The 11459-nt window shown below is 54.5% G+C and overlaps 2 protein-coding genes across 2 annotated transcripts in view; one reads left to right on the top strand and one right to left on the bottom strand.

The window, feature by feature from the left end:
- The window catches only part of MED20 (mediator complex subunit 20), an 18305-nt gene extending 15380 nt beyond the window's left edge, over positions 1-2925 (bottom strand). The window contains exons 1-2 of the mRNA XM_004710762.2: positions 2855-2925; positions 1570-1724 (exon numbers count right to left, since the gene is read on the bottom strand). Coding sequence (XP_004710819.1) covers positions 1570-1724; positions 2855-2868 — 169 coding nt within the window. The 5' untranslated portion in view covers positions 2869-2925. The remainder of the gene's footprint in view (positions 1-1569; positions 1725-2854) is intronic.
- A 150-nt stretch (positions 2926-3075) lies between these two features.
- Positions 3076-11459, top strand: BYSL (bystin like). Its single transcript, XM_004710854.2, has 7 exons — positions 3076-3662; positions 4715-4868; positions 9155-9293; positions 9505-9638; positions 10088-10248; positions 10397-10499; positions 10875-11459. The coding sequence occupies exons 1-7, from the start codon at positions 3398-3400 to the stop codon at positions 11221-11223; spliced, it is 1305 nt and encodes a 434-aa protein (XP_004710911.1). The 5' UTR covers positions 3076-3397; the 3' UTR covers positions 11224-11459.

Genomic DNA, 11459 nt, shown 5'->3' with positions numbered 1-11459 from the left:
GGTTGAGAACCACTGTCCTATTCTGAAATTGTCCCCAGATCTCCCAGTAGCAAAAGGTAACTAAAAAGGAGTCTGGGAAACGCAGTCTGTAAGTGCAGCGCATGGATCTAAGGTGGAACAGGCAAATGGCAACAGGAACCAGTCACAGATGTACACTTAGTGACTGGTAAGGCCAGGACTCAAGAGTCAGTGTCCACAAACCCTGCTCGGAATCTTGGTGCTACGCAACAGACTACGGTCAAATGGCAAGTTACAAAAGAGCCAAAACCATGAGAACCCAGGTCTCTAACTCATACTCAAAGATCCCTTCTTTCCCTCTCTACCACAGACACTTCCATCTCATCCAGACAAATCCTTTCAAGCACAAGTTGGTCAAAGTCAAAGCTGTCTTAAAGACATGGTCGAAGCCACTGGCTAGGGGTTAAGACAAAAAGTACTTTAAAATCACACACAAAGACTTCTGAACTAAAGCGTGAGTTTTCTTAAATAGTACACAGAAAGATCAACTGGGGGGAAAAAAAGAAAAAAATTTTTAAAGAAAAAGAAAAGGGATATTAAAAGAAGAAGAAGAAAGATAACTGGGAAGTTTGTTAAAGAGTAAACTATGGACCTGCAGCACCTATCAGCTGGTGGAGCCAGGAACAGCCTCTTTAACAAGTAACCAAGTGATTCTGATGCACTGGGTCAGCAACCAATCCTTTGAGAAACACAGCTTCTAAAAGGTCAAACTGGAAGACAGCCAAACAAGCTCTAATCTAAGAGATGGATTGCCCCCGTCCACTGCAACCTTCAGGGTGGCTTGCAACTTAAAAGAAAAGAAAAAGCGTCACAGCTGCACCAACAAACATGATAAAAGGAGAAAAGGCTGACATCAAAGGATTCCATTTGGCTTGGAACCATGATCACTGCACAGAAGCAGCAGTCAGGAAGTCAAGGGCAGACCGCTGCACAAGCCCTCCTTGCAAGTGTTGAAGAGCAAGGAAGTCCCTGAGAGATCTAAGGGGCACCTGACCCCAAGCCCCGGTGTTTTCAATCACCTCATATACATATGGAAGTTAGACAACGAATCCAGCAAAGAAGGAAGTGATTTATTTGAATCATGGCTTTGGTGAAGAAAACGGAAAGTACCGTGGAACACCAAAAGAGCAAGCAAATCCGTGTGGAAAGAAGCACAGCCAGCATGCTCCTCAGAAGTGAGAGCATGTTACCAGGAGAGACCAGTCCCTGGAAAAGGACATCACACTTGGTAAAGCACGGGACCAGTGAAAACGAGAAAGACCCTCGAGGAGATCATTGAGTGGCTACAACAGGCTCCAGCATGACAACGATGAGGCTGGCACACCTGGCACAGATCGGGGTCCTCACTCCCAACATAACGACGAGGAGGCTGGCACAGGACCAGGCACTGAGGGGGTTCGTTGTGAATCAGAACCGGCAGCACCCAACAGCAACAAGAGATGAAGGGCCGCAAGTATCCTTAGGAAAAGCGCAGAAAGACTTTGAAGAACACCAATGTCCATCAGACTCTCGAGTCAGGCTTCAAGCCCGTTATGGACCCTTCTCACTGACCTTGGCTGCCAAGGGTGGCAGCAGCCGTGTGGTAGGTCTCACAGTCCACACAGAAAGTTCCTTGTTTCTCTGCCCCCAGCATCTCGAGTTTCCGGGTGAGGAGCTCCACAGTCTGCTGGATGCTCTTGCCCTCGGCCACAGGCATCTGAGACACACTGGAAGGTGAGGATGGAACACATCAGTATCCAGAGACACACGCACCTGCTGAAACCCTTCACTCACAGCCCGCAGGCCCGGGAATTACCTTGGGGACCACCTACCCTCACACCTGCATCCCTGAGGGGTCCTCTACCAGGCGTCCTCAAACTACAGCCCACGGACCACATGCAGCCGCCAAGGACATTTATGCTGCCCGCCTGGTGTTTTTGCCCTTTTTTTTTTTAACTTCAAAATAAGATATGTGCAGTGTGCACAGGAATTTGTTCATAGTTGGCCCCGTTTAAAAAGTTTGAGGACCCTTGCAGAGCGCAGGTTTCAGGGCTTCCATACCAGGGCAGGGAGCTTAGTAGCACACCAGCATACCCACAACATGGCAAGTGGGCCAAAGACTCAAGTTGTCCCGCTGACTGGGTATTCTATAACACCACAATACCCTGAGTGGTATCATGGGAAAGGGATTTTCTCTGCAATTCTTCCAGTTCTGACTACACCAAAGGCGAGAGTCTGTTTGGAGTTAGCACGTTTTCACCAACCCTTTAACAGTGTGAGCCTGGGTTGTAAGGAGAGGTAAGGTTTACCACATGTTAGGGGTAAAAACGACTAGAGAAATCCAACAGAGTAGCATGTCCTGAAGAGGTGAAGCAACTAGAAGCCCTGATCACCGCATTACCAATGTCTACCCCGCCCCCCAGCCGCCCCGCTTTAAATCAGAGACGTTAAAAAAGCCAAAGTATCGTCTCCTTGCCCATCCCCGACTCCCTCCAGCCTTGCCAGCTGATGCTGCCGGATCGGAGATCCAATTCGGAGGCTGAAGTCCCACCCTGGGCAGGTGAGCTACGACCTCACTAGCAGGGAGGAGGTCCACGACCATGGACGGCTTTCTGGGGTAAAACCTTTCCCCTGCCGCCTTCCAGAAGGAAGGGCTCCTCGTCGAAGAGGCAGGCCCGGAAAACGCGCAGCCCTCCCGGTGTCCTCTTCATCCACACGACGGGGGACATCTTGCTCAGCTCCCCGGGCAGTGAGGACCCCGATCGCAAGCCTCCTCCCGCGTCTACTCGAGGCGCCGAGGGTCCTACACGACCCCAAGGCGCGCCCCACAAGCCCCGGGCGACTCTCGCAGCCCTACCAAGTCACTCCCATGGTGCCGGGGCAGGCGCGAGGGGGCCGCGGACGCTGGAGACGCTGCGCCCGCCGGGAACCGCAGAGATCCCACCAACGGAAGCTGCGGCGGAAGGAAGAGTTCCGGAAGTGACGTCCTAACGGAGCGCCAAGTCGACACGCCCACACGGCGCGGAGCGGCCTGGGTAGCCGCCGTCGGGGACGCCTCCAGTGACGTCAGGCGCGCACCTCCCGCCCCCAGGCTGGCGGTGTCTGAAATGCACGTCCGGCCGGCTGGACGCGGAGGCCTGTGAGACGAGGGGGGCATGGCCGGGACCACCACCGCTGGCCAAACGCTCGCGCTACAGGCGAGAGGCGTATTTCGGCCATCGGCCTCCGCGGCTCCCTTCGGGGGCGGGGTGACTCGCCACTATTTCTGGCCTCCGGACGCTGGGGGGCGCTGTGCTCCCCGCGTGGCCTCTTGGGAGCCGGATCTGCCCTTCGCAGTCACATTTGGCTTCTCTTCTCGGTACCCACGTGTGAACCTTCCCGGTGACTTCTTTTGAGCGAAATGCCCAAAGTTAAGGCGGCCCGCGGGGCCAGAGATCGGGAAAAACATGCGCCTCTGGCGGAGCAGATCCTGACTGCGGACGCAGTCCGGGAAGGGACCCGGGAAAAGCGGAGGGGCCGCGGGGCCCGAGAAGAGGAAGACTATGTGGACCCCCAGCTGACCCGACGTATTTTGCAACAAGCGCGGCAGCAGCAGGAGGAGCTGGAGACCGAGCACGGGCCTAGAAGCAAGCCCTCTGCTGCGAAGGAGCGCACCACGCGACTGGGTGAGCGGCGACGGGGTGGGGTGCGAGGCAGGGAGTGCTTCGTTGAGGATGGATGACCTGTGATGACAGCCTCGGGAATAGGTTGGAATTAAAAAGGTGGGGTCCGTAGTACACCCCTAGAAAGGTGGCCGGGCCCTGGAGGGAATTTAGAGAGGTAAGCCCCACCACGCCCCTCCTAGGTGTAGGCGCTTAATACGTGCCATGTTTTGGTGGGGTGTCTCGACGCCGCTTCCTGACGGCTCCAATCTTATCTCCACTCATGATGTTCTTGATTGGCCCAATTGTGAGGATTTTTGTTCTCCCCACACTGAGTGGACTGTGGGGCTGCCGAGTACTAGGGAGGAGGCGACTGCTGAGAGATCGTGGTAGTTTGAAGTGTTCTGATTCTAGATAACAGAAGGGGAAAACGGTGAGAGGCTCCGGTTTGGAAAGGGAGGGTAGGAAGCCCATAGACCGAGCCCCATGCCACTTCAGTGATCAGAGACAGGACAACAGAGGAGCCAGCAAAGCAGTCTGAGAGGTGGTGACATGGAGTGGCTTAGCTGAAAGGTCATCTAATCTGGAAGACCTTCCTGACACCCAAGCTTTGTTCATTGTTAGGGGAGAAACTCTGTTTTCCCTATCGTGGAATGTCGTGTCTAATTGTTTTCACTGTCTCTCCCCTAGGCTGTTAGCTTCCAAAGCCAGTACCACGTTGTTCCTTTTCTGTATCCAAACCCCGAGCATAGTTGGAAGTACAATAGTAGGCGCCCATAACAGTCATACAAGTGCCTAAGTAGAAGAGCTTGGTTGGTCTAACTTTTGAGGTGCCAGCTGAGGACAGGAAGGTCCTTTGAGAGGGGCTTTTAAAAACTGGAGAAAAGGAAAAATCTGTGATCTTTTCATTACATTTTTTGAAGCCCCATCGTATGTGCATCATCTGTCTCACTGCACACCTCTCTGTCTGCTGCAGGCACCTGTGGTGTGACTTGCACCAAATACTTGTTCAAGGTGAAAAGATTCTGAACTCCTCACCCCTTGTCACGCTCATCTCCCCCTCTCCCCTCTTCTAGGTCCAGGAGTGCCCCAGGATGAATCGGATGAGGAGTGGCCCACCCTGGAGAAGGCTGCCACAATGTCAGGGGTGAGCCACCACGCAGAGGTGGTCGTGGATGCTGAGGATGAACGTGCTATTGAGATGTTCATGAATAAGAACCCTCCTGCCAGGTAGGGCTGGCATGGCCCGGCGTTTGGGATGGCAAGTTCTGGTGGGAAGTTCCCACGCAGAAGCAAATGCTCTGGCAGACCTTGGATTCCCTGGCTTTGGGAGCGTTGCTGAGTTTTTCAGGAACACCATGGCAAAGCTGGGCCATCCTGAGGACCGCTACTAAAAATAGGAATGGCTAGACTTGGAATACATCCTCCCTTATACTCGTTGGAATTAAACGAGTTTGCCTGGGCAAACTGTTCTGATTGCCTGGGCAAACGGGGCTGGGGGGTGGGGAGGGTGTCTTTTTGTGTCTCTGGGGAGGCCCATGGCTGTTGCTGTATGATGTTGGTAGCTGCTGTCTTAAGGTAAGCACAATCACCTGGGCAAAATCTCTTTCACACTTGGAGCTTCTTTTAATCCTGGAGTTCCCAACCTTGGGGGCCAAGGGGTTTGAACAGTTCTTTATTATGTAGGCTGCCAGGGCAGCATCACAACTCTCCCCCAAGTGGTGATCATTAAAAACACCCAGTGCCATCGTGTCGGCTCCACTCAGTCACCCTAATAGAGCAGGGTAGACTGTCCCTGTGGGTTTCCAAGACTAATTTGTGTGTGTGTGTGTGAGAGAGAGAGAGAGAGACTACTTTTTTAACGGGACTAGAAAACCTCATCTTTCTCCCACGGACAGTTGGTGGTTTTGAACTGCTCTTTTCCCATGGAGCAGATGGTAGACTTAAACTGCTAGGGCCTTGTGGTTGGCTGCTTAGTGCTTAACTCACTGCACCACCAGGGCTCCTCGTGTCTCCTGGGGGGCCCAAAATGGCCTTACCTGCCTTGTGAAAGCTAGGTAACGAATAAGGAAGACTGCCGATGAATTGGTGCTTCTGAATCCCAGTGAAAGCGCCACGGAGTGCCAGAAGAACAAACAGGTCTGTGTGGGAAGGAGCACAGCCAGGGTGCTCCTTAGAGGGAAGGATGACGGGACTTTGTCTCGTGTGCTTTAAACACATTACCAGGAGGGAGCAGTTTCCCGGAGAAGGCAGCATCACATGGTAACACAGTCAGCACAAAAGCGGGACACCCTCAGAGCGATGACACAGTGGCTGCAGCCTGGCCTCACACCGAACAACAATTGTGAGGATGGTGTGAGACTGGGAGGTGGTTCATTCTGTTACGTGACCTACAGAGTCGCTGTGAGTCAGAGCCCGTTAACAGGCACCTAACGTCCATAGTGACTGAGGTAGCTCTGCTCCTGCCGTGGGCAAACACTTGGCCACTAGCTAAAAGATGAGTAGTTCAAGCCCACCAGCCACTCAGCAGGAGAAACCCATGCATCTGCTTCCACAAAGATTGACGGCCTTGGAAAGAATCCCTCTAGGGGGTCTCCTTTGTCCTGTGAAGTCACAATGAGTCAGAATTGACTCAAAGGCAATGGGTTTGGTTTGGGTTTTTAGGCTAAATGCAAGGGCTAGGTAGGCGACTGCTAACAGGAAGGTTGGTGATTCAAATCCACCCAGCAGATCCACTGGAGATAGTGAAGAAAGATCACCACCAAAGGGACGGCTTTTGGTGGTAGGGCTTCACAATCTCCTGTAGTCACTGACAGTCAGTGATACAACTGTCAATGGTTGAAATTAGCAGCAATTGTGTGGCAGGTTTATTTACAGCAATGACTTTTTTTTTTAAGGAGCAGCTGCTCTGTACATCCAAGCACCTGGTTGTATTTAGTGCTTAGGCTTGGAGGTGTGAGATGGTTTCAGGGGCTTTCCCAGGTCATTATACGAATCATGTGCTCAGTGCCGCAGTTCTGCCTCCTGGTTCCTTGTTCGTGGCCCAGGGATCTTAAAGGCTTGCAAGCAACCGTCCAAGGCACAAGAGAATGGGTTCCTGTTCACCTGGAGCAGCAGAGGTGGGGGAAGCATCAGGACCTGTGGTGAACCTGACATGCTGGCTCTGGCTCGCCTGTTCAGTCTTTGTACCGCCCACTTGCATGTTGGGGTGGGATCACGCAGATCAGTCGTGCAGCGCTAGTCCAGGGGATTGGTCCGTTTGCCTTTCCATGGGGTATGTGAGAGCCGCCTGTGAAGCTGGGAGAAAAGATTCTTACATCCATCAAGCTAGAGGAACCACCAGCAGAGTGTCTGCAAGAGGGGGCGCTGCCTGACCGCCGGTGACTTCATGACTTCCTCTAGTAACCCACAGCCTCGCCGTCCATCCCGACACGCAGCCATCCTCTATGGGGCTGCCGGGGCTGTGCACCTTCATGGGAATGGATCATCTCCTCTCTTTCCCTCCGAGCTGCTGCTGGCTTTGAACTGCCGTCTTCTGGGTTAGCACCACCAAGGTTTCTCTAAACCCCGTAATCGTGAGCATTGTGTGTGGCCATGGCAATAGGTGACTGAACCCAGCCAAGAAGTAGCAGGCTGTGGGAGGGGTGGTTGATGCCGCAGCAGATAAAGGAGGATGGCGGTGGAAGCGGGTCTTCTTTCCGTTTTGTGGTCCTCGTCCTTCGGCAGCCGTGGAGCTGGAGTCTCCTCCCTTGGGAAGCCAGGAGAAGCCAGAAGTGGCCCCCGTGCCACTTCCTCGAGACCTTGAACCAGAAGTACCCCCAAGGTGTTCTTCAAACGAAAGAGTGGAATGCGTCGCTTAACCAGTCAAGAATGCCCGCTTTCGGCGCTCTGCGCTTTTGAGAACTATCTTTATGGGACGAAACAGACAATGGCAACTAGCTAGCAACCTCAGGGGGCAGCGAGTTGATGCTCACGAGGGAGGAAGAGCTCCAGAAAGGAGGGTGAGAAGGGGGCACAGCTAACTAACCATCAGAGGATGGAATTGTACTTGCCGAAGCTGTTGACCTGGTGCGGGTTTGTCTGCGTACATTCTGCACCTCACACAAGTCCGTTAGAGGTGGTAGCCACAACTCTAAAGTTGCAAGTGATTCAGTGGCTCCCGCCGAAGCCTGTGACAGCCCTGGGTGGGGACAGTCTAGGGACGTGTCCCTCACTAGTTGATGGGACTCTGATGCCAACTAAACAGGAGTGTGTCCTTGGCCCTTTGGACTGTTTGGGGTTAAGGAGTGGAGTGGAGTGGAGTGATGTACCAAGTGCTGCAGGCGGTGGCAGCTTTGAGTGCAGGACGGCGCCCAGCCCTTAACAAGGTCTCCCCGAGCTCAGACTCAGGGCCTCACCCTGACAGACGGCCTCTGGGGTTCTCCCAGTGTCTCCACTCCCACCTCAGAGATGGTGTTTACAAGCAGGGGGGAGCATTTGCCACCTCAAATATAAGAGGGGAACAAACAAACGTCATCAGCCCCATGTAGGGTTCCTGAAGACTGAATCTTTTTTTTTTTTTTTACCATTTTCTTGGGGGCTCTTAACAGCTTATAATAGTCCCTACATCCACCGTATGGAGCACATTTATACATATGTTGCCCTCATTTCCAAAACATTGTCTTTCTACTTGAGCCTTTGCTACCAGTTTCTCTTTTCCCCTCCCTCCCACCCTCGTAAACCCTTGATAACTTAGATCTTTTATTTTCATCTTTTACACCATCCGCTCAAGGCTGTAAACCTTTATGGGAGCAGATAGCCTGGTCTTCCTCCCAAAGAGCAGTGGCTGGGTTCGCCTACCTGTCCGACTAGAAACAGACTCCTAAAGTAGACACATGCACACACACACACCCGATCCCATGAACTCAGCAAAGGCCGTTTAGTTTGGGAGCACATTATGGTGTCCTGTGAAGTATCTGAACTCTAGAACCTAAAGGACCAGGGTTTGAGTCCTTGCCACCTCTAATCTTGGGTGCTTTATTAGCCTCTTAAATCTCAGTTCCTGTCTCAGTATAAGGAATCTAATAATAGCCAGGCCTTTATTCCAAGGCTCCTGTGGGTAGTCTGAGCCATCACCCCTTCAGGGAGTAGCCAAGCGGATTTGCCACCTGTGGACGCTGGCACATTTGGTCGGGGTCGGTGGTTGGTTACCCTGCTTTCCAGCTGAGGAAACTGAGGGATGGAGAGGGAAAGTCAAGTGCCTGAGGTCAGGCCCCAGGCCCGCACAGACTGGAAGAGCCAGGATTTGAACTCGGGCAGTTTGGTTTCAGAGTGTTTATGGTAAACCTCCACGTGAGGGCCACCTTTGTCCTGGGTGGAATGACTCTCCCCACCTTTGTGATTCTGGGGTGGGTGGGCGGGCTGGCGCTGCATGCCTTGCTGGACTTCAGGTTCACCCAAGCTCACAAGGGACTGGGGGCGTCTAGAGCCTCCTGAACTGACCACCGCACCCCCCCTCTTCCTTTCCCACCTCCCAGACGCACTCTAGCAGACGTCATCATGGAGAAGCTGACAGAGAAGCAGACGGAGGTTGAGACGGTCATGTCTGAAGTGTCAGGCTTCCCTATGCCCCAGCTGGACCCTAGGGTCCTGGAGGTCTACAAAGGAGTCCGGGAGGTAAGGGCCAGGGCTGGGAAACCCCGGCAGGGGCTGTGGGCTCCCACCCCAGGCTCTGGGGGACAGAAAACAGATTTAGAGAGCATGCACGGTTTCCCAGGCCTGCTCCGCCACTTAGGGACTTGGCAAGTTTGGGTGACTTTCATAAACGGTCTAGTTTCCCTTTCCCTGTTTGCAATGAGGAAAATCTCCTGCTCTCCCGGACCCCTAGGTGCTATCCAAGTATCGCAGTGGGAGACTGCCCAAGGCGTTCAAGGTCATCCCGGTGCTCTCCAACTGGGAGCAGATCCTGTACATCACCGATCCCTCCTCCTGGACGGCCGCTTCCATGTACCAAGCCACCCGGTATGGAGATGGCAGCATGGGTGCCAGAAGGCCAGCTTCCCGCTCCCCTTGCCCACCCCCAGAGCTCACACGTGTTCTTCCCATCATCCCTCCCCCAGCTTTTCCTGTGTCCTATTTCGGGCCAGGGCTCTGGTGGAAGCCCCTGTAATGGGAGTCTAGGTCAAAGGCTTCTAACTGCTCGGCTACTTCCCTGGAGGGTCGGCTTGGCCACAGCAGCCTGTGGCAGGGCACCGGGGACCCTCGGTGTGAGGAGGAAGGCAGGCAGGCAGCTGAGCAAGCTGTCACTCTAGGGGAGCGCGTCACGGCATCGCTTTGCCCTTGCAGTCCCCTCTAATCGGTCCACCACTCCTGCACACACCCTACACAGGAAGAATGGGTCCGGGTCCACAGTGACACGGACGGGGAGGCCCCAGATGACACAGAAACTCTTTCCTCCTCCCGCACCCAAGGATTTTCACCTCTAACCTCAAGGAGCGCATGGCCCAGCGCTTCTTCAACCTCGTGCTGCTGCCCCGGATCCGTGATGACATCGCCGAATACAAGCGGCTCAACTTCCACCTCTACCTGGCCCTCAAGAAGGCCCTGTTCAAGCCAGGCGCCTGGTTTAAAGGTGGGAGCCCAGGCCGGGGACATGCAGGGAGAGGGCCTCACAGGGATATGGCTATCTCGGGGCCAGCCTCCAGTGTCTGTCCTGGGACTGTCCTACTGTGACCTCCTTCCGGCGCTCACAGTGACCTTTCTCTCTGACTCTTTCCCAGGGATCCTGCTCCCACTGTGCGAGTCCGGCACCTGCACACTCCGGGAAGCCATCATCGTGGGCAGCATCATGACCAAGTGCTCCATCCCGGTGCTGCACGCCAGGTAGTACTGGGGGGAGTCAGGGACTGGTCAGGGAACCCCCAGAGAGGGGCTGGCCCTGCACTTCAGCTTGTCTGACCCAGTGAGTTGGGGGTATGGTCATCCCAGTGGGCCCCCAGTGATTAGCCGAATGAGTGAATGGGCACAGAAAGTTGAGTGGAGAGTTTGGGCAGGTAATACTGCATACAGAGGGACAAGGGTGAGCCAGAGGGAAGGCTTTGAGATGGGCCTGTGTAGCAACGGTGCTTGTCAAAGTGTAAGATTGGGTTGGTGAGCAGAAGGCCCCCTCAGTGCCAGGGTAAGGGCCTGCAGAGGGGGCACGAGGGATCTTCCAACGTTGCCCCACCACCAAGTGCAGGCCGCCTCCCTTTCCTGCAGTGCCGCCATGCTGAGACTCTCCGAGATGGTATACAGTGGTGCCAACAGCATCTTCCTGCGGACGCTGCTGGAAAAGAAATATGCCCTGCCCTACCGGGTGCTCGATGCCATGGTCTTCCACTTTCTGAGCTTCCGGGCCGAGAAGCGCCAGCTGCCCGTGCTGTGGCACCAGTGCCTCCTGGCCCTGGCCCAGCGCTACAAGGCGGACCTGTCTGCCGACCAGAAGAAAGCCCTCCTGGAACTGCTCCGACTACAGCCCCATCCCCAGGTGTCTCCCGAGATCAGGCGTGAACTTCAGAGCGCAGTCCCCCGAGATGTGGAAGATGTCGCCCCCGCCATCATGGACTGAGATGGATTACTTGTCCTGGCCCTTGGGGGGGGGGGGCCCAGATGGTGGCTAGAGGACACTCGGGACCTTTAGGCTGCACATCAGGGGTGGGGTTGGGTTTGAGGGATGTCCCACCAGTCCCCTTGCCATTTGGGGTCCTGGTTCCTGTTCAGTTATGAAATAGGTCTTGACACCTCACCTCCCCATGCCCCCCAATGGCAGCCCCTGGACATGCATAAAGACTCGGGTAAAGCCAA

This window comes from Echinops telfairi, unplaced genomic scaffold, assembly GCF_000313985.2.
Source record: "Echinops telfairi isolate 266 unplaced genomic scaffold, ASM31398v2 ScPeMD7_3533;HRSCAF=4204_1, whole genome shotgun sequence".
In the NCBI taxonomy this organism is placed as follows: domain Eukaryota; kingdom Metazoa; phylum Chordata; class Mammalia; order Afrosoricida; family Tenrecidae; genus Echinops; species Echinops telfairi.
Note: the sequence above shows the minus strand (reverse complement) of the source record. Positions and strands in the feature narration are given on the sequence as shown.

Bases quoted from the DNA above. Each gene is read 5' to 3' on its own strand.
- BYSL (XM_004710854.2), top strand. From the start codon at position 3,398: ATGCCCAAAGTTAAGGCGGCCCGCGGGGCCAGAGATCGGGAAAAACAT. The intron at 3,663-4,714 runs GTGAGCGGCGAC...CCCCTCTTCTAG, and splicing joins GGAGCGCACCACGCGACTGG to GTCCAGGAGTGCCCCAGGAT. The intron at 4,869-9,154 runs GTAGGGCTGGCA...CCCACCTCCCAG, and splicing joins AATAAGAACCCTCCTGCCAG to ACGCACTCTAGCAGACGTCA.